Genomic DNA, 22,896 nt, shown 5'->3' on the forward strand with positions numbered 1-22,896 from the left:
TTACATTTTACACCATGGGGCTGTTTTCCAGACACAGATTAATTTTAGTCCTGGACTAAACTATTTCAAAGGAGATTCATAATTTACTCTGTTTTAGTCCAGGACTAGGCTTAATCAAGAAATGACTGAATATAAACTGAAATAAGTGATAACACAGCCTGTTAAGAGTTGTATGCGGTAGTGAGGAAATGTCATTCCAAGCAGATGTTTATATACATCTCACACAGACAATATAAAGTCCAGTAAAAACGGATTATATTTCTATTAAATTAATATAAGCCTATATAATCTCTCATACATTCATTGGTGTTGTTATCAATAAACTAACACATCAAGCATAATTAAATACTCCGTACAGCCGAGTTTGCCAGGAGGCCTTCTCTACTTACCTCACCATGTATTGTTAACGATGCATTGTGGGATGAAATAAGATGCTGGCAGAGAGGAGCTGCTAGAAAATGCTCAAAACACAAGAAGAGGTAGCAGCTCAGCCAATGGCAGGGTAAGTTGTGTAGGGCGGGGGAGGTATTTTACGAGGGCAGTTTCCCCACATATTTGCTTTGAGTAAATCTTATAAAATAATTTGTCGCAGCACGATCCAGCAAGTAAGCAACGCTTGATATCCACTAAGGGGAATTACCTGATTACGAAGGGGATAGTATCAGCATCTCCTAAATAAGGTGAGTGACAATGTTTGGTAGCCTGCACGCACTCACACTTGACTTGCATGGATGCTGGTGATTCAGGTTGTCTAATTGAAGCGAAGTTTCTCGTACAAGGTAGCCTACTTTCTATTGTGAATTTAAATCGAAAAAATGTACTAATGCGCAATCACTACCACCTGCAGGCTATTGGCACGAATCCGATCACCCTCGGACCTGTAAAATCATCCATAATTTAAAGGAATTCTATGTAGAAATTAAACTAATAGTAAATGTATATTGATGTTTGAACTAGACTAGAATTGTGCATTTCAGTGGACAGATTCCTAATTGTATAAATGTAATGTCGCCATGTGATTTTTAATTTTACCTGTATCGCGTTTCTTCCGCAACCTATTCGTATTGTACCTAACCAGCATAGGGTCGTAGTCACTCAACGTAATCTGGAGCCGAAATATAGACTAGCTATTCAGTTCATTCGGAAACACTGATAGAACCGCGTTGATTGCAACATTGTATCATATATCTGCACTTGATTGGTTAATCCTTTGATTTTCATCGTAAACCGCACTGTACGGTGAAGACTGGGTAAGCCAATCATGGCTGCACGTGTTACCTGTGAATTCCGGCTTTATCACCTCACTAGACTTGTCATTTTGTATCTGTAATTGCATTAGTTTAGACTTGTTTCTTTTTTTTGTCCTTGTTTGCAGGCATGACTGACAGGAAGGCAGTAATCAAGAATGCTGACATGTCTGAGGACATGCAGCAGGACGCAGTGGACTGTGCTACCCAGGCCATGGAGAAGTATAATATAGAGAAGGACATTGCAGCCTACATAAAGAAGGTGAGATGTGAATACTGTAGTGTCAGGCCTTTGGCCTATGTATTCCAATTAGTGACGTCTTCCATGGTGCAAACTGTTTAAATACGATGACCAGGCTGCAAGATGTGCATGCCATGAGGTCATTTTCTTCCTCATGCAGTCATTGATTACTAAAGCCCTGCTTTTAAATCCCTGTAGGAATTTGACAAGAAGTATAACCCTACATGGCATTGCATTGTTGGAAGGAACTTCGGCAGCTATGTCACTCATGAGACAAAGCATTTCATCTACTTCTACTTAGGGCAGGTGGCCATCCTCCTCTTCAAGTCTGGCTGAGTTCTCTTTGAGGCCTGGAGTGCCTCTCTTCCCAACCTGGACTGTAATGCACTGGTGGCTGATGTCACAACTTCCCATACACTTCAAATATTAAAATATAAACATACCATGATGATACAAAACTGGCTGTGCACAACTGCATGGATTAAGATGTACCATATTTAATGTGTATATGTTACAGTAAAAAAAATATTACTTTTCACTAGTTTCCATAAAATGCAACTGGAAGAGATGTTTGTTATAATTAATTTGTAAATGCTTTAACAGTGGCCTTTGATTGTATAATAAAGGAAAGCTAGAGATTGTAGTTCTGCATCTGCTTTCCCCCAGAGCTGTTTTGTTTTCAGTGACTTCTGTGCTGTCATTTTTAAATGTGTTTAGTTGCTCCAGACGTTGACGTACTACAGCAGTTTGTAATGCCTGTATTGCCAGAGGTACAAGTGAGCCTAGCGCAGTGTGATTGGACACGTCGTCACAGATTTGCAACTGCTGTTATCTATCCCATTTTCCCACAATCTTATTTCATGAGCTGGAATGTCTTATCTGGCATTTTTCTATTGCTATTTGTATTCCAAGTCAGAGTTCCAATGCTGACTTGTTTAGATGCTTGGAGGTTCCATTTGCAGAGGGTTGACACCATCCACACTTGAACCTATTCTGGCTGTGCAACAAAGGACTGAATGTTGGTGTTCAGGTCCTCTTGTAGACTTTCAAATTGTAAGAAAATATTAATCTTCAGTGGATACTTTTTTTACTTTATTTGCTATGTTGGTTGTTTCTGTTTATAGTTTAATGCAAATTGCTGTATGATTTGCACAGACGTACCTCTTATTCTCAGTTCATGGGCACCTGAAATCAATTGCACTTCACTGAAGGGATATTCCGTCAGAGGCCCTAGATCTACTTTCCCAGAGTAAGATTAACTTGATACCATTTTTTTTTTATGTCTCAAGTGTGAAGGAAGTTGGAGGTTGTTTCGTGAGCTAATGCTACCTAGCATTGGTGTAATGACTCAAAGTTGCTAATAGATAGCGCAAGGACTGGAAGTCTATGGTTAACGGATCAAAGTTATAATTGACTCCTGGCAAGTAGCTAAAGGGCCTCGTTACCAAAATGCTGAAGTGTCCCTTTTAAAGGTGTCCAGTAAACTTAACTTTAATGTAGTCAATCTATAATCAAGTCAATGATTAAACATTTCATTGTATCCTGTTCACGTTCAATAGTTTTGTGATTACTTAACCATGTCTTTGACGATGCAGTAAAATGTGTAGTCATTGTTTCAAAACCATGGACAGTTACAGTGGGTGGAGCCCAAAACACATTATTTGGGCAATTGGCCATTAATTTTCAGTAAGGTTGTTCCTGTTTGGAGGTGTAGGAACAGATCCGGACAGATATTGGCTGGCAAATTAATTAACCTCGGAGGTAGCATGTTATATACAGTATGTGCTGCTTGGGATCTTTTTAGTACTCGAGTGCAAACACTACAAGGCAACCTGAGTGTAGTGTAGTTTATTTCAGCAACTGAGCAGTAATTTTGATTAGGGGAAATATTGATGCAACCAATTAGCAGTATGTTACCCTTACTAGTTCCGAAGACATTCGTTTTGCATAGAGGTCAATTGGAGGCAAGACTACAGAAGACAAAGTGAAGGACAAGTGACAGACCGTGATCGGACCACAAATAGGCTTTACAGGGAAACGTACACTGACTGAATCAATGTTCTCGGTTTTTAAAGTAGAATTAAAGACACGCATGTGGTTATAAAAATTATGTGCTTTTTGATTCTCAGCGTGGTAACCATTCTCCACTCCAGTGGCACATCCTGTTCACTACACCTCTGAATGTGTGGTCCGTTACCTGACAGCCAGGTGAGGGAAGGATCTGGGAGTAAGGATCTGTCCTTCCACTGCTAATCTATCCAAGGCTTGAATGACAAAAGAGCTAGATGATGGATGAGATACAGTACATTGAAGTGGGTTGCACCAGACTCAATAGCCTGTGGTTGTACAGGTCTGGAATGCTTTGTACTTTAGATCAGGGTTTCCCAAACTCAGTCCTGGGGCCCACACCCACCTGGGTGCATGTTTTTGCCCCAGCACTACACAGCTGATTCAAATGAATAAATTGTAAATATTCAAGGAACAGTCCTGAAAAGCAGACAGCCGATAGAGCTAGTTATTCGTCACGTTTTAAGCTCAGTCGAATCATAGTGCCATATGCAATATGCAGTACCAGTCAAAAGTTTGGACCCTCATTCAAGATTTTTTCTTTATTTTTTACTTTTTTCTACATTGTAGAATAATAGTGAAGACATCAAAACTATGAAATAACATATGGAATCATGTACTAACCAAAAAAGTGTTCAACAAATCAAAACATATTTTATATTTGAGATTCTTCAAAGTAGCCACCCTTTGCCTTGATGAAAGCTTTGCACACTCTTGGCATTCTCTCAACCAGCTTCATGAGGTAGCCACCTGGAATGCATTTCAATGAACATGTGTGCCTTGCTAAAAGTTCATTTGTGGAATTTCTTTCCTTCTCAATGCATTTGAGCCAATCAGTTGTGTTGTGACAAGGTAGGATTGGTATACAGAAGAAATCCCTATTTGGTAAAAGACCAAGTCCATATTATGGCAAGAACAGTTCAAATAAGCAAAAAGAAACAAAAGACCATCATTATTTTAAGACATGAAGGTCAATCAATCAGGAAAATTCCAAGTTTCTTGAAGTGCAGTCGCAAAAACCATCAAGTACTATGATGAAACTGGCTCTCATGAGGACCGTCACAGGAAAGTAAGACCCAGAGTTACCTCTGCTTCAGAGGATACCTTTATTAGAGTTACCAGCCTCAGAAATTGCAGCCCAAATAAATGCTTCCCAGAGTTCAAGTAACAGACACATCTCAACGTCAACAGTTCGGAGACTGTGTGAATCAGGCCTTCATGGTCAAATTTCTACAAAGAAACAACTAGTAAAGGACACCAATAAGAAGAAGAGACTTGCTTGGGCCAAGAAGCACGAGCAATGGACATTAGACCGGTGGAAATATTTCTTTTGGTCTGATTAGTCCAAATTTGAGATTTTTGGTTCCAACCGCCGTGTCTTTGTGAGACGCAGAGTAGGTGAACGGATGATCTCCGCATGTGTGGTTCCCACCGTGTCAGTGATTTATTTGTAATTCAGGGCACACGTAACCAGCATGGCTACCACAGCATCCTGCAGCGATACGCCATCCCATCTGGTTTGCGCTTAGTGGGACTATCATTTGTTTTTCAACAGGACAATGACCCAACACACCTCTGGGCTGTGTAAGGGCTATTTGACCAAGAAGGAGAGTGATGGAGTGCTGCATCAGATGACCTGACCTCCACAATCACCCAACCTCAACCCAATTGAGATGGTTTGGGTGCTCAGCATATGTGGGAACTCCTTCAAGACTATTGCAAAAGCATTCCAGGTGAAGCTGGTTGAGAGAATGCCAAGAGTGTGCAAAGCTGTCATCAAGACAAAGGGTGGCTACTTTGAAGAATTTAAAATAGAAAATATATTTAGATTTGTTTACCACTTTTTTGGTTAATACATGACTCCATATGGGTTATTTCATAGGTTTGATGTCTTCACTATTATTCTACAATGTAGAAAATAGTAAAAATAAAGAAAAACGTTTGAATCAATAGGTGTGTCCAAACTTTTGACTGGTACTGTATATCTGTGCATTTCTATCCTGTTGCCTAGTCACTTAACTTCTACCTATATTTAGATATCGATCTCAGCTACCTCGTACCCCTGCACATCAGTTCGGTGTACTGGTACCCCATTTACAGTATATAGCCAAGTACACGTTACTCGTGTTATACATTTTTCAATATCTTTTTTTTATTTGTATCTCTGCATTATTGGGAAGGGCCCGTAAGTAAGCATTTCACTGTAAGTCTACACCTGTTGTTTACGAAGCATGTGACAAATACAATTTGATTTGATGCCACGTGATATGGGTCAGATATACGTGAAATTGTTCTCATACAAATTATGTATGTGAAAAGGCTGTTAAAAATGTATACATGCTAATGTCCTTGGTCCCAGGCTGCTTGTTATTTACTGGACGCTATGCCTCAATGGGCAGTTTATTAGGTAGACCACCGTGTTCACGAAAATGGTGTGCTCCTACAGGCAGTGAGTCATATGGCCGTGTCTTGCTATGTAAAGCAGGCAGACAGAGATCGAGGCTAGTGATGGGCATTCCGGCTCTTTTCAGTGAACCGGCTCGTTCGCCTCAGCTCACCAAAAACAGCCTGCTCTTTTGGCTCCCAAACGGCTCTTTAAAAATAATATGTTTTGTATTTTTTCAAGTCAAACAGTTTGCGATAGTTTGACTATGATTGGTGTTAAAACAATTATAATTAAATTATTAAATTAAATCATACTCTACCTTAACTACAATGTATTTAAATATGCATTGGTTTGTTATGTAAAAGAATGCTATTAAACATTTGCTTTTTAATGTATATAAACAAAGTGCATATAAATCTAACCATTCAAAACGAATTCAATGTGAACAGCATTATGGAATATTGCACCATATCAAAGAAAAATAAATAACAATTTGCAAAACTGCAGCATCCCACAAATTGAAATAAATGTAAAAAATAAGGATGTTATTACACATGTGCATTTCAAGTATAACTTTTTTAATGTATATAAACCAAGTGCATATAAATGTAACAATTCAAAACGAATACAATCTGAACAACATAATAATAGAATATTGCACCATATCAAAGAAAAACAAATAACAATGTGCAAAACTGCAGCATCCCACTTAAAACATTAAACTGGTCCCTCTTTTCTCTCTCTTCTTTATTGCCATGTTATAACCAGCAGCACACAGCAATGCTGACCATATTTGATTTTATGAGAGATTTGCATTCAGAAATACAAGCTGCCTCACTATCGAGGGGCTGATGTGGTTTCTTCTCTCAGTAATTATTTGTCCCGTTTTCGAGAAGAACCTCTCAGAGGGAATGGATGTGGCCACTATGCAGAGTCTCCCTGTCATGACTTTAGTAAGCCGTGGGTAGACAGAGGTGTTGTTCTTCCACCAGCTCAGAGGATCTGCAGATCTTTGGAGGAGGGGCTCCTCCAAATAGGATCGGACCTCCATTATGGCATCTGCTGAGAGATTCCTTCGTGCTGCATCCCCAGTTGCTCTCCCGTCAAACAGCATCCAAACAGCAGATGTTTGTGGCACTACTGCTTGTGCTTATGCTCCATCTGATCCCTCTTCTTCCTGTTGCCCTGGTGCTGGCATCACTGAAGGCTAACTTCTTAAACCTGAGGTCAAGTGCAGCTGTTTTGTCTACTGATACTACATTCTCATCTACTGCTCATTTACATATATAATACTGGATTAAATAATGATGTAGTAATAAGTGCTTACTGTACCTCTCTCCACTGATCTCCACAGTGACCTGCTCAAAGGGTTCCAGGACTCTGTACACCTCCTCCACCACCTCCCATTCCTCTTGGGTCAGAGCATCAACAGGTGCATTGACAATAGCCAGGGTAGAGATGATGACATCCTTTTACTCAAGAAACCGCTTCAACATATAAAATGTTGAATTCCACCACGTAGTGCAGTCTTGTTAAGGTCTCAGCTCAGGCATCCCCATCTGGCATTGTGTAGACTTTAGTTTTTCAGCACCTACTGTGCTCCTGTGGAAGTATTCCACAGCTGCTTTCACTTTGTCCACAGTGGGCTTCATCACCTTCAGAGCATCTCTTACAATCCGGTTGATTGTGTGGGCAAGACATGGATGATGGGTCCATTTGAACATTTTCATGGCTTTGGTTATGTTAGCTGCATTGTCGCTAACAAAACAGACCACTTTTCCATCTACTTGCCATTCTCTGGCCACTCTCAACAGTTCCTCTGCCAAGTTCTGGGAGGTGTGTCTGTCGATGAACTCAAAGCAGTCCAGAAGACAGCTAGACATCGAAAAATCTTTAATGAAGTGACATGTAACCGACATGTAAGAAGTGGTTACACTTGATATCCTGAAGTCAATGGTAAGGCAAACTGCTGTAGCTGTTTGGACTCTTTCCCGCACTGAAGCCTGTGTACTCTCGTACAGTTGTAGAATAAGTGATTTTGAAGGGGGTTTCCTGCATGGAATTGTGTACATTGGATTCAGACTATTGCTATTATTTCTAAAACCTCTGTCCTCCACGATCGAAAATGGCTGGAAATCGGTGGCAATCATTTTAGCCAATGCAATATCAATTTGACCTTGTTTTGCTACAGACATAGAGTTTGGCATAAACTGGTCCATAGAAGACTGCGTTGCTGTGGGTCGCGGAGTAGGCCTACTTGACTGAGTTGATACATCCCCACGTGTGGAGGTGCTGGCTCCACCACTATCACTAGCAGGCCGGCTAGTTTCTCGAAGCTCCGCTACAACTAGCTTCACAGTTGGGTGCACAGTTCGCATATGATTCCAACTAATTTTCCAGCTGTTGTTTTCACAGCTGTCCTTCCTCTGTCCTCGACTGCTAAGTATGTGACTGTGAGTGTGTTTGCTCGGCCCTCCCTCACACATGTTTGGTTCATTGGTTGACACTGCCTGTCTGATTGACAGGAACAACAGGTGAGGCTGTTAGTCTGAGCAGACAGTCAGAACGAATGTGTGTACGCTTGAGCATTTAGGCCTATATTATAGATTTATTTTTTTCGTTCTTTGATTTAGTAAATTCTGTTCATTTAAATCTTTTGATTATTTATAATCTTCATTTAAAAAATATTTTTATAAATAGATTCGGCTCTTCTGATATGCGACCCAGCTCCCAACGTTCAACTACAAGAGCCGCTTAGAGCCGACTCGTTCGCGAACAACCCATCACTATTCGAGGCACTCAGTTACTGTTTTATTGAACATTAGAATGGGCAAAACAAGTGACCAAAGCGACTGAGCGCTGTATGATCGTCGGTGCCAGAAGAGCCGGTTCCAGTATCTCAGAAATGGCTGGCCTGGGCTTTTGACACATGATTGTGTCCAGACTTTACCAATAATGGTGCGACAAACAAAAAACATCCAGTCAGCGGCAGTCCTGTAGGCGAAAACAGCTTGTGGATGAGAATGGCAAGAGTTGTGCAAGCTAACAGGCAGGCCACAAACAGGCATATAACGGCACAGTTCAACAGTGGTGTGCAGAACGCACAACTCGTCAGTCCTTGTCATGAATGGGCTATTGCAGCAGACGACCTCACCGGGTTCCATTCCTATCAACTAAAAACAAGAAGAAACGGCGAACGTCATAGGCGGCCAGTGGCACCTTCATTTGGAAGAACAGGCTCATAGTAATGGCTTGAACGGAATAAATGGAATGGTATCAAACACATCAAGCACATGGTTTCCATTCATTCCATTCCAACCATTATCATGAGACATCTTCCCCTCAGCAGCCTCTTGTGGCGATCACCAATACTGGACAATTGAGGAGTGGAAACACATTGCCTGGTCTGACGAATGCCGGTTCCTGTTGTGTCATGTTGATGGCAGAGTCCGGATTTGTTATAAGGAGCATGAGTCCATTGCCCCATCCTGCTTGCTGTCAATGGTACATGCTGGTGGCGGTGATGTCATGGTGTGGGAAATGTTTTCCTGGCACACGTTAGGTCCTTTGATATTAATTGAGCAACGTTTCCATGCCCCGAGGATTTCAGGCTGTTATGAGGCAAAGGGGATCCAACTCAGTACTAGATGGGTGTACCTAATAAATTGGGTGTACTGAGTGTACATGGCAACATTTCATAAAAAATGGCATCTCTTTTAACACACTCTTTCTCCCTCATAGGCACGGGCACGTGCACACACAGACCTGACCAACACACAGAGTAAGACTTTGATGTTAGTAAATGTGATCTTCCAGGACTGGCCTATCACAGAGGATGCTAATGTTCCTCCTCCTATCTTGCGCTCCAGTGACATGAGGATGTTGAACGTTTGGGGAGAATCAGCATTTTATTCACCTCACCAGGTAGCAGGAATGTACACTGGGTATACAAAACATTAAGAATACCTGCTCTGTGGCCTCCCAAGTGGCGCAGTGGTCTAGCTATGCCAGTAGAGATTCTGGGTTTGAGTCCAGGCTCTGTCGCAGCCGGCCGCACAATTGGCCCAGCGCCATCCGGGTTAGGGGAGGGTTTGTCCGGCAGGGATGTCCTTGTCCAATCGAGTACTAGTGACGCCTGTGGCGGGCCAGGCGCAGTGCACGCTGACACGGTCGCCAGGTGTACGGTGTTTGGTGCGTTTGGCTTCCGGGTTAAGTGGGCATTGTGTCAAGAAACAGTGCGGCTTGGTTGGGTTGTGTTTCGGAGGATGCACGGCTCTTGATTTTTGCCTCTCCCGAGTCTGTACGGGAGTTGCAGAGATGAGACAAGACTGTAACTACCAATTGGATACCACGAAATTGGGGAGAAAAAGGGGTAAAAAAGAATACCTGCTCTTTCCATGAAATAGACAGACCATGTGAATCCAGGTGAAAGCTATGATCCCTTATCAGTGGTGTAAAGTACTTGTAAAAAATAATTTAAAGTACTAATTAAGTTTTTTTGGGGGGTGTCTGTACTTAACTATTAATATTTTTGACTACTTTTACTTTTACTTCACTACATTCCTAAAAACAATAATGTACTTTTAACTCCATACATTTTCCCTGACACCCAACAGTACTAGTTGCATTTTGAATGCTTAGCAGGACAGGAAAATGGTCTAATTCCGACACATATTTAGAGAACATTCCTGGTCATCCCTACTGCCTCTGATCTGGTGGACTCACTAAACACATGCCTTGTTTGTAAATTATGTACGAGTTGGAGCGTACCCTTGGCTATCCGTAAATAAATAAAAAACTTGAAAATGTTGCCAGCTGCTTTGCTAAGGAATTTGAAATGATTTATACTTTTACTTTTGATACTTAAGTACGTTTTAGCAATTGCATTTACTTTTGATACTTAAGTATATTTAAAACCAAATACTTTTAGACTTTTACTCAAGTAGTATTTTACTGGGTGCCTTTCACTTAAGTCATTTTCTATTAAGGTATCTTTACTTTTACTCAAGTATGACAATTGGGTACTTTTTCCACCACTGTCCCTTATTGATGTCACTTGTTAAATCCACTGCAATCAGTGTAGATGAAGGGGGGGGAGACAGGTTAAAGAAGGATTTTTAAACCTTGAGACATGGGTTGTGTAATGTGTATGCTTGCCATTCGGAGGGTGAATGGGCAAGACAAAAGATTAAAGTGACTTTGAACGGGGTACGGTGCCAGGCGCACCGGTTTGTGTCTAGAACTCCAATGCTGCTGGGTTTTTCACGCTTAACAGTCTCCCGTGTGTATCAACAAGTGTACACCACCCAATCGACATCCATCAATATTAGGAAGGTATAGGCTGTGCAGGTAGGATAGTCTACAGTACATGAGGAGATTATGGATAAGAGCAGTGGCGATGTTAGCATGTAAATCTTGGTGGGGCAAAGCCACTACACTACATAACACAACACTAAACAATACATTAATTGCAGTTTAATGGTGACACTCAGTGCCCACAAACTGTTAGGGCCTACATAAAGCTGTCCCAACAACAGAGCTTTCTTTTCAACACAATGGAGTGAATCCTTACCACTGCTACACCTGGCTATCAGCAGAGCCTTGTCTGGTGGTAAAAAAAGTTGATTCAGCCTCATTTACTGCCTTTAAAAAACACATCGCTGATATGGCTGACCTGCTTAAAGAAATGGGGTTTCTACATTTGAGATGTTCAAACTATGGTATAAGGGGTTGACGAGCGGATAAGAGGAAATCCATAATTTCGATTAAGACATTAACGAGCGAGCTAGGACGGACGTAGTCAATATAACTATTTGTTCAGCACTTTTGAAATGTACGACGACAGAATTCAGAACATGGGCCGTTCTTACAGTGTTCTCCCTGTACACCAAGTCAGAACCGTAGGATAAATAAAGGTGGCATATAGCAGACAATGAAAGCTCTTACAATATTCAATGATTACATTTCTCTAAAACAGGCTATAGGCTACATGTGCACCACCAAGTCAGTACAGTACGCTAAATTATGAGGGCAAAATGGACCAAACTATTAGGGTGAGGCACATGGGCTACTAACAGCATACTACACAACATACATGTAGTATTACTTTCTTAGCTACAGTATACATATCTCCCTGGCATAAATGCAGCAGCATACAATACGTTTTTGGACTCACCTGGTTGTGCTGTGCTCACTTGAACAGGAAGGTCGCACGACTGACCTTCTTGTGGGCTAATTTTGTCATCAAACTTTGTCATCGACCTCTAGCATTCTCTGGATTTATGGTGCTTTCAACACAACTGGGAACTCTGAAAAAAACAAGGTAGAATCATGACGTCAGCGATCTTCAGGTCGGAGTTCTAGAAAGAGCCCCGAGTTCCCGACCTGGAATTCCGAGTTGGATGACCGTTCAAAATAGAGGTCGACCGATTAATCGGAATGGCCGATTTCAAGTTTTCATAACAATCGGAAATCTGTATTTTTGGGCGCCGATTTGCAGATAAAAAAAAAAAATGTACACGTTTATTTAATCTTTATTTAACTAGGCAAGTCAGTTAAGAACACATTCTTATTTTCAATGACGGCCTAGGAACGTTCTGCCTCGACAGATTTTTTAACCTTGTCAGCTCGGGGGATCCAATCTTGCAATTGCACTCCACGAGGAGCCTGCCTGTTACGCGAATGCAGTAAGCTAAGGTAAATTGCTAGCTAGCATTAAACTTATCTTATAAAAAACAATCAATCAATGACTGTCATTGCTCCAATGTGTACATAACCATAAACATCAAGGCCTTTCTTAAAATCAATACACAAGTATATATTTTTAAACCTGCATATTTAGCTAAAAGAAATCCAGGTTAGCAGGCAATATTAACCAGGTGAAATTGTGTCATTTCTCTTGCGTTCATTGCACGCAGAGTCAGGGTATATGCAACAGTTTGGGCCGCCTGGCTCTTTGCGAACTAATTTGCCAGAATTTTACGTAATTATGACATAACATTGAAGGTTGTGCAATGTAACAGGAATATTTAGACTCACGGATGCCACCTGCTAGATGAAATACGGAATGGAATAAACCTTTTGTTTTCGAGGTGATAGTTTCCGGATTAGTCAAAGGTATATGGTTTAGAGAGAAATAGTCGACGCGTTATAATTCCTGTAATAACTTGCGACTGAACTTGAAAGGGGTTCCTTCGTTATTTTACCGTTCATGTCTTCCATAGAGAATGTCTTGATCTACTTCAATTAAGGTCTGTGTTTTGTGCAGGCTTAAACCGCCTCAACGTTTTGATACCCGTGTAAATCTCACTAGGATAAGGTAACGTTTGTCAACATATTTTCATAAATCCACTCTACAAAAAAAAACGATCTTCGCTTATATTTAGCCATTATTGATCAGAGTTACCTTGTCCTATGGATATCTACACAGTTATAAAATTGGCAAGGTGGTGTAAGCCTACACGAAACACAGACCTTATTTTAAGTGAATCTAAAAATACCCTATGGAATAAATGAAGGAACCGCTTTTCAGATTTTGCTAGAAGGTGTCATGGGAATTATGACTTGCACTTTGGTCGTCAATTCTTACCATGCCCATTATTAAAATAGGATTTCCTGCATATAGAAATGACGGTTTTCGTTTTCAACATTCATCACAGGTAACCTAAACTCTATTTTTATTCAAACAGTTGAGAGTATTTGTCTCCTAAGCAGATTCTTCAGTATCATTGTCACTTCAGAGCTCTGTGTGTGTGTGTGTGTATTTATGTATTATATTAAGTTAAAATAAAAGTGTTCATTGTTCATTCAGTATTGTTGCAATTGTCATTATTACAAAAGTGTGTGTGTGTGTATGATATATATATATATAGAGGTCGACTGATTATGATTTTTCAACGCCGATACCGATACCGATTATTGGAGGACAAAAAAAGCCGATACCGATTAATCTGCCGATTTATAAAAAATAAAAAAATGTTTTATATATATATATATATATATATATATATATATATATATATATATATATATATATATATATATATATATATATATATATAATTTTATTTCAATTTTTTACAAATATATATATATAAACCATTTTTTTGGGTAAATCGGCCGATTAATCGGTATCGGCCTTTTTTGTCCCCCAATAATCGGTATCGGTATCGGCATTGAAAAATCATAATCGGTCGACCTCTAGTTCAAAACATATTTTCCCAGTCTGAGCTATTTTTTTTCAGAGTTCCCAGTTGTCTTGAACTCACGGAAGTCTGAGATTTCCTCAGTTCCTACTTTCCAGTTGTTTTGAACATTGCAGAAGTCATGCTGGATTGACAGCATTGCCAATGTATTCAACCTTTTCTGGCCCATGGTGTTGAATGTTTATAATTTTAAGCTTGGAAAAGAGACCCTTAAACCCAGACTTGAACCACACACCCACTCATCTGAATAGCAGGATAGTGATTTATTTGTAATGCTTGCAGTTAGCCACTGATTTCTTCCAAACCACTTATTGTTGAATTTGCGATTTCCAACTTGTTGTGTAATGTTTATGTCCAATGGCCGATGAGCATTGATACATTTTATCAATAATTAATTTTAATATTGAAAAGGATTTGCCAGTAGATTGTCAACGTGATTCATGATGGTGACTGCTTGTCTAGGTTGCTAAGTATGTATGATGTTGACGCGATCCGTCCAATCAAAGCTACGGTAGCTATAACATGATTTGAGGTCATTTTATCTGTGGCCAATGACCTTGGATGGGCACTTCTAATGTAACTCAATGGCAGCACCCAAGGGGCTTGGATTTTCGAGCTCTCCCCATAGATTTGTGGTGACGTAGTGTCCCCATGAGTGACAGAACACTGAGCCAATCACGGCTTAACTAGAGAACATTACCAACCCCTAAGCTCTGTATTTTTCACTGGCTGCCCCAACATCACAAAAAGCACTGAGCTGGGCCGAAACACTTCCATTTTGGAGCTGTCTTATTCAAGAAAGCAAAAAAGATACCATGTTTGTATGCAGATTTTTATTTATTTTTTACAATGTTTGCAAACTGATATGTGACATGTATTAATGCCAAAACAACATGCAAAACAGGCTCTGCCCCACCTGCCCTGAATGACATGTCGCCACTGCTCAGTTCACTTAACTCAACTAGCTAGCTTAATAGCTAAAATTATCCATAAGCGAAGGACCAAATGTCCAACCAGGCCCAACTGTCCTGTGCACGTTCCCTGTCTTAACCAGTTAGCCACACATTTATGTTGATCATGATCCTTTTGATACTTAGATTATTATATTTTATATTACATCAAATAATTCTGTCTCTACTCTAGAAACGGCATACACTAAATAGCCACTAGATGGTGGTAGAAGAAAAGAAATCATAGGCTCTGCAAGGAAAAGATGAGTCTTTATCATGGACTAGGAGAGTGAGAGTGAGACTGATCTGTTTCAGCTGTCACTCATGGGTGCTGTATGATGCTTAGCTCATATTTTACAATGAAATCCCTCTGCTCCAGCTCTGTTCACCATGCTGATTTAGGAGGACACAATATGGAGAATGTATCCTTCCTGTATCAGATTTGTCCTTTTTTTGCACAACCCCCAAAATGATGTGCACATGACTGAGACATAATCTATAGAATATTTATTATAATCATACGCTGGGTGTATTGTGTGATTAATGGTGTTGCTATGGGTCACTAACCTCAGTATTGCCATTAGTACATTATTAACGAGAAATACGACGTGGGGTGTTTGTGTGTGTGATACATACGGCAGCCAAGCAGAAATAGATTCATGGAAATATTACCGCAACCTCAAACAAATGATCAGAGGAAATGGCAGCATCTAAAATGATCTGTAAATGTAATAATCACAGTCATTTTTGTCATGGAGAGAGTGCAAGGACTGTGTGTAATAGCAGGGATATGTGTGAAATGCTGGATAGAGTTCTGAATTCAGCGTGTTAGTATGTGTGAAATGCCCCTAATTTCCGGGTGTGAAATTGTAAATACAGGATGTTTACTGTACAGCAGGCTACTGGGTCTAAAATGCTGCCTGTAAAAAATCTGCATGTACTGTAATTCACTTATTATTGCCTGTGTGTGTGTGTGTGTGTGTGTGTGTGTGTGTGTGTGTGTGTGTGTGTGTGTGTGTGTGTGTGTGTGTGTGTGTGTGTGTGTGTGTGTGTGTGTGTGTGTTAAAAGCTGTCAGGGTAGATCACTAGTCTATGGTGCTCCTGCAGAGTGTGTTTACATCTTTAGGGCTCCATTTAGAGAGGGAGAAATCTGATGTACAGTCACCTCACAGTCACCTGATTTGGTGCATTATTCGTATACACCATGTATTCTGTCCAAACTGATCTGTAGAAGCTCAGTGATTGACGTGTCCTCCTCTTTTCTCCTTCTTCCAGGATCTCAGCTGATGAGGCCAGGGACCTGATCCAGAGGTACCTAACGGAGCACCCTGACCCCAACAATGAGAACATAGGCCCAGAGATGCCAGGATGAGACTGATATAGCACAAAGTCAACCTGTGAGTTCCCTTCCCCCTGTTGCTTGATCTTTAAGATGGTGTTCATATGGAAAAGTCATGAAATGGTTGAGAAAATAATTAAATACTTATGTGAGATGTACTCATGAGACCTGCACATTTGTAATTTTCCCTGCTTCACCGATGTTGGGATTCTGGTTATTGCAGCTATGTTTACACCTCAGAAGTCAGCATTGTGTCAGTTGAGCTCTGCAGAATCACTGCATTTTCAACTTATCTATGTTTCTGCCAGCTTGAATGGGAGGAACAGCGATATTCATATCTTGTGAATTAATAGTTGACCCTCCATCTCTGTAACCGTCCGGGGTGTTCTAGTAGCCCTTTCCTGCAGTCAAATGACCTAGTGGCCTCATGGATGGAACGTTTTTAATATTTTTCATAATTAATATTGTTGTAATTATTTTTTTGCTTTTTTTGCATAACATCCAGTGTTTCTATGTCAAACATTACAGGCTTCTGTGATGTACAGTATATAAAACGTAATATTGGGATGCAAACTCAACATTTAATACATTTCAACTCTATATCTGACATAGTACAGGTGTCTTCTTATTTTTTAGCCCATAACCATGTGTGTGAGGTGTATACTTTTGTTTCAAAGTAGATTTGTTAAAGCCTACCAAAAACCACTCCGTGTGACCCTGATTTAGCTGCAGTAAAAGGTTAAGAACCTCCTGCTTCGCTCTGTGACCATGCATGGTCCTGTGGTAGAACAGCTTTGTCTCCATCCGCAACAAAGACAACCATAACCTGCTCTTCAACATGTGTGCTTTCAAATGCCACATCCTGCCCAAGTGTCACACCAGCTACGAGGAGTTCACCCACAAGGACGGAGTCTGGAACCTGCAGAACGAGGGCAGAGGGGAAACGAAGGGATGAAGGGATGGAGAGAAAAGGGTCTGAGGAAGAGGGATGTTACATGGTTAAAACTTGGTTTTTCAGTTGGCCCTGTCCTGCGTCTCCATGGCAATACAGGGAGACAGTGATGTGCTAAATGATCATGGCAGCCGTCACCAGAAACAGTCAGACCTTCATCACTGTGGCTGACTGGAACTGATATGCTGCTACACTGTTGTCCGTTGTACTAACTTGTTGTGAATCACTAGGTGCTTGATAACAACAGAAGTCATTCATGTTCATTTTTAGGAAACCATCCCTTTAACTGTGTAATAAATTCAGTGAGAACACTGTGCTTACTGTTTGTGTGTGTGTGTGTGTGTCAGTGTGTTTCCGTGTGTGTGTTTGTGCTTAGGAGACCAAGGAGCGTACTGCCCAGTGTTTCCTGCGTGTGGATGATGAGTCCATGCAGCGGCTCCACAGCAGAGTCAGACGAATCCTCATGGCCTCAGGATCCACCACCGTTACCGAAGGTAAACAACAGCTCTTTTACAAAACAGCACTGTTCCTTTCTTAAATGTGGTTGCATCAAACATATCAATTTCAGTTTTGTTCCAACAAATGTGGCTCTAACTTTGAAATGGTTGCTTTTAGCTATCAGCTATTGTGCGGGACGTGTTAGATGGGACTGTGACAAAATTGCATTTGAAAGCAATGCAGATCTTCTTTTCCACACACACACACACACACACACACACACAGAGGATTACCAGACACATGTCAGTCTCTACAAACCATAAATACTTTAGATGTATATCAAACCAGGGCTACCTGACATACAGTATCTTTTTGTGTTATTTAGTGGTTTTATTGACGTAATAGCAGTAATGCCAAATTCAAAGGTTTCATCAAATTATTTTCACACATTTGTTTCTTATACCTCCTGAATCAAAAAGCTTAAATGTTCATGTAATACTATCTTAACACAATTATATGGGGTCCCCAGAGGAAGAAAGCCATGCTTGCCGGTCCCAAGCACAAAAATAGTTTGAGAAATGCTGAAAGAAACCATGTTTCCTTACTGTGAAAGATGTCTAAGAAGACAGAGGCCAGTAATGGACCTAAACTCAAACACTCATAAAAACATGAAAACATTTGTCTATATCAAAGAATGTCCTTTAGGCCATAAAAATGCTTTCATATAAGTTATAGAAATATAAACATTTTACACAATATGGCATTTTAGAGATTTTGTTTTTACACATAAACGTCACCTGGAACCAAATCAGTGGCCTTGTGATTAAAGTCTCGCCCCTGAGATTGGAAGGATGGGAGTTCGATCCCCGGTTGAATCCTACCAAAGACTTAAAATGGGAGCTGATGTCTCTCTGCTTGCCACTGAGGAGCATTAAGAAGATTGATTTGGGGGGTAAGGCCCTTTGACAGACTAGTGTCCTGTCCAGGAGATGTACTTGCACATCAAGCTGCTTCACGCTACAGAAACAGAATATTGGCTCTTGTCCCTATGGGCCGTTCTAGCTCTACTTACTTACGCCTGGGCCATGTTATGGTGAAAGCCTATACAGACCGATTTGTATATAAAATGTAATATTTGGATGTAAACAGAAACTTAAATACATTTCATCTCAATATGACATGATATTCTTCAATTTGAATAACTATGTGTGTGAAGTGTATACTTTTATACCATTAAGATATGTTAGACTACAAAAAACACCCTGTGAAACCCTGTTTTAGCCCATTGTGATGCAGGGGGTGAACACACTTTTCAGCATGACCGGAACCTGGCACATCAAAATCTGTGGGTGGCAAGCCAACCCAATGAAGGCACTTTTAAAAACTCTCTGAAATTTTGTAAGTTAACATTTTCAGACCCATTGTCTTTTCTATATTGTCCTTAAAGGAGAATTATTATTTTTACAACCCCCCCCCAACCAGTGATTAATTTCCTCATCCTCGTTGTGCACTATGGGGGCTCTGAAAAAACATGAACAAACGCTCCAAAAACACCCAGATACATCATTTTAGAAACGGAAAAGCGGCTCGAGTCGCACAGAATGTGGTGCATGCGATGGTCTCAGATATGCAGTGAATGGCAATATCACGACCGTAGCGTGCTTCGTGCAGTTGGGGAATGTTTTTCCTTTGACCCTAGGGATAGTCTATCAGCAGAAGCCTCCACAATGGGGGCCACTGCGTCATCACCCCTGAACTGAATGCTCTCCTGTTGGCTGAATACAACGGCAAAACCAGCCATATCCTTCAGAACATTCTGTATGTTGATGAAGAGCATCGATTGGAGCTAGAAAGGGGTGATTACCTTCACCCTTCCAGCTTGGAGTGAATGTCAGGTGACCCATGACTAGAGCTGTGGTGGTCACAACATTTCGTCAGCCGGTGATTGTCAAGCAAATAACTGCAATCAAATAACTGTCGGTCTCACGGTAATTGAACGTTAATTAACATAAACACGTTTAGAATTTCCTGGCTTCCACACATAGTGTCACGTTCCTGACCTGTTTTCTCTTGTTTTATATGTCTTTATTGGTCAGGGCGTGAGTGTTGGGTGGGCAGTCTATGTTTTCTATTTCTATGTGGGGTTTTGTGTTCGGCCTGGTATGATTCTCAATTAGAGACAGGTGTGTATCGTTTGTCTCTGATTGAGAGTCATACTAAGGCAGCCAGGGTTTCACTGGTGTTTTGTGGGTGTTTGTTTCCTGTCTCAGTGTTTGTTCTGCACCAGATAGGACTGTCTCGGTTTTCACGGTTTGTTATTTTGTTATTTGTTAAGTGTTCATGGTTATTGTTTAATTAAACATGTTGAGCACTGGCTACGCTGCATTTTGGTCCTCTCCTTTACCCCTGGAAGAAAACCTTCACAGAAACACCCACCAAACCCGGACCAAGCAGCGTAGCAACGGGGAGCAGCAGCGGCCCAGTACACAGGACTACTGGACACAGGAGGAATGGTCTTGGGAGATCATGGACGGAAAAGGACCCTGGGGAAGGGTTGGAGAGAATCGCCGCTCTCGGGAGAAGAAGGAGGCAGCCACAGCCCAGGAGCGGTGGATTGAGGAGACAGCACGTAAGAGAGGCTGGAAGCCCGAGAGGCTCACCCAAAAATTTCTTGGGGGGGGGGCTAAAGGGGAGTGTGGCGAAGCCGGGTTGGTTACCTGAGCCAACTCCCCGGGCTTACCGTGGAGTGAGAGGGCGTCGTACTGGTCAGACACCGTGTTATGCGGTAAAGCGCACGGTGTCCCCAGTACGCGTGCTTAGCCCAGTGCGGGCTATTCCACCTTGCCGCACTGGGAGGGCTAGGTTGGGCATCGAGCCGGATGTCATGAAGCCGGCCCAACGTATCTGGCCTCCAGTACGTCTCCTCGGGCCGGCGTACATGGCACCAGCCTTACAGGTGGTGTCCCCGGTTCGCCTGCATAGCCCAGTGCGGGCTATTCCACCTCGCCGCACTGGCAGGGCTACAGGGACCATTCAACCTGGTAGGGTTGGGGAGGCTCGGTGCTCAAGAGCACGTGTCCTCCTTCACGGTCCGGTATATCCGGCGCCACCTTCCCACCCCAGCTCAGTACCACCAGTGCCTACACCACGCACCAGGCTTCCAGTGCATCACCAGAGCCCTGTTCCTCCTCCCCGCACTCGCCCTGAGGTGCGTGCCCTCAGCCCGGTACCTCCAGTTCCGGCACCACGCATCAGGCCTATAGTGCGTCTCAGCCGGCCAGAGTCTGCCGTCTGCCCAGCGGTGCCTGAACTGCCCGTCTGCCCAGCGGTGCCTGAACTGCCCGTCTGCCCAGCGCTGTCTGAGCCATCCGTCTGCCCAGCGCCGTCTGAGCCATCCGTCTGCCCAGCGCCGTCTGAGCCATCCGTCTGCCCAGCGCCGTCTGAGCCATCCGTCTGCCCAGCGCCGTCTGAGCCATCCGTCTGCCCAGCGCCGTCTGAGCCATCCGTCTGCCCAGCGCCGTCTGAGCCATCCGTCTGCCCAGCGCCGTCTGAGCCATCCGTCTGCCCAGCGCCGTCTGAGCCATCCGTCTGCCCAGCGCCATCTGAGTCATCCGTCTGTCACGAGCCATTAGAGCCGCCCGTCTGTCACGAGCCATTAGAGCCGCCCGTCTGTCCCGAGCCAGTAGAGCCGCCCGTCTGTCCCGAGCCAGTAGAGCCGTCCGTCAGTCAGGAGCCGCCAGAGCCGCCCGCCAGTCAGGAGCCGCCAGAGACGCCCGCCAGTCAGGAGCCGCCAGAGACGCCCGCCAGTCAGGAGCCGCCAGAGACGCCCGCCAGTCAGGAGCCGCCAGAGACGCCCGCCAGTCAGGAGCCGCCAGAGACGCCCGCCAGTCAGGAGCCGCCAGAGACGCCCGCCAGTCAGGAGCCGCCAGAGACGCCCGCCAGTCAGGAGCCGCCAGAGACGCCCGCCAGTCAGGAGCCGCCAGAGACGCCCGCCAGTCAGGAGCCGCCAGAGACGCCCGCCAGTCAGGAGCCGCCAGAGACGCCCGCCAGTCATGAGCTGCCCTCCAGTCATGAGCTGCCCTCCAGTCATGAGCTGCCCTCCAGTCATGAGCTGCCCCTTATCCCGGAGCTGCCGCCCCTTATCCCGGAGCTGCCGCCCCTTATCCCGGAGCTGCCGCCCCTTATCCCGGAGCTGCCGCCCCTTATCCCGGAGCTGCCGCCCCTTATCCCGGAGCTGCCGCCCCTTATCCCGGAGCTGCCGCCCCTTATCCCGGAGCTGCCGCCCCTTATCCCGGTGCTGGCCCTTATCCCGATGCTGCCCCTTCATTTAGGTGGGTTGAGTTGGAGGGTGGTCATTGGGAGGGGGATACGGAAGCGGGGAGTGACTATGGTGGGGTGGGGACCTCGCCCAGAGCCTGAGCCACCACCGTGGTCAGATGCCCACCCAGACCCTCCCCTAGACTTTGTGCTGGTGCGCCCGGAGTTCGCACCTTAAGGGGGGGGTTATGTCACGTTCCTGACCTGTTTTCTCTTGTTTTATATGTCTTTATTGGTCAGGGCGTGAGTGTTGGGTGGGCAGTCTATGTTTTCTATTTCTATGTGGGGTTTTGTGTTCGGCCTGGTATGATTCTCAATTAGAGACAGGTGTGTATCGTTTGTCTCTGATTGAGAGTCATACTAAGGCAGCCAGGGTTTCACTGGTGTTTTGTGGGTGTTTGTTTCCTGTCTCAGTGTTTGTTCTGCACCAGATAGGACTGTCTCGGTTTTCACGGTTTGTTATTTTGTTATTTGTTAAGTGTTCATGGTTATTGTTTAATTAAACATGTTGAGCACTGGCTACGCTGCATTTTGGTCCTCTCCTTTACCCCTGGAAGAAAACCTTCACACATAGCCTACAAGCCACTGATGCAAACCTTTGGAACATTTTAAAAAGTCGAATAAATCCATGTAATATAGCCCACACCGTCACAATAAATCCATTATTTATTTATTATTTAGGTCTAAAGAAACATGATATGAAGAAAATGTAGTGTATTTCAGAAGAACAGAATAGCATACTCTGAGCTCTCCTT

The 22,896-nt window shown here is 43.0% G+C and overlaps 1 protein-coding gene across 1 annotated transcript; it reads left to right on the forward strand.

The window, feature by feature from the left end:
* The first annotated feature begins 498 nt into the window (after nt 1-498).
* LOC129822205 (dynein light chain 2, cytoplasmic) lies at nt 499-3,033 on the forward strand. The gene is made up of 3 exons (XM_055880278.1): nt 499-680; nt 1,376-1,509; nt 1,687-3,033. Exons 2-3 carry the CDS (start codon nt 1,378-1,380, stop codon nt 1,822-1,824), a joined length of 270 nt encoding a protein of 89 aa, XP_055736253.1. The 5' UTR covers nt 499-680; nt 1,376-1,377; the 3' UTR covers nt 1,825-3,033.
* Nucleotides 3,034-22,896: the final 19,863 nt, after the last annotated feature.

The sequence above is a fragment of the Salvelinus fontinalis genome, chromosome 24, assembly GCF_029448725.1.
Source record: "Salvelinus fontinalis isolate EN_2023a chromosome 24, ASM2944872v1, whole genome shotgun sequence".
In the NCBI taxonomy this organism is placed as follows: Eukaryota; Metazoa; Chordata; class Actinopteri; order Salmoniformes; family Salmonidae; genus Salvelinus; species Salvelinus fontinalis.

What these genes read in the sequence shown, in the direction of transcription:
- LOC129822205 (XM_055880278.1), top strand. Translation starts at nt 1,378, where the DNA reads ATGACTGACAGGAAGGCAGTAATCAAGAATGCTGACATGTCTGAGGAC. An exon ending in TTGCAGCCTACATAAAGAAG is followed by an intron (nt 1,510 to 1,686) that starts GTGAGATGTGAA and finishes AAATCCCTGTAG; the next exon opens with GAATTTGACAAGAAGTATAA.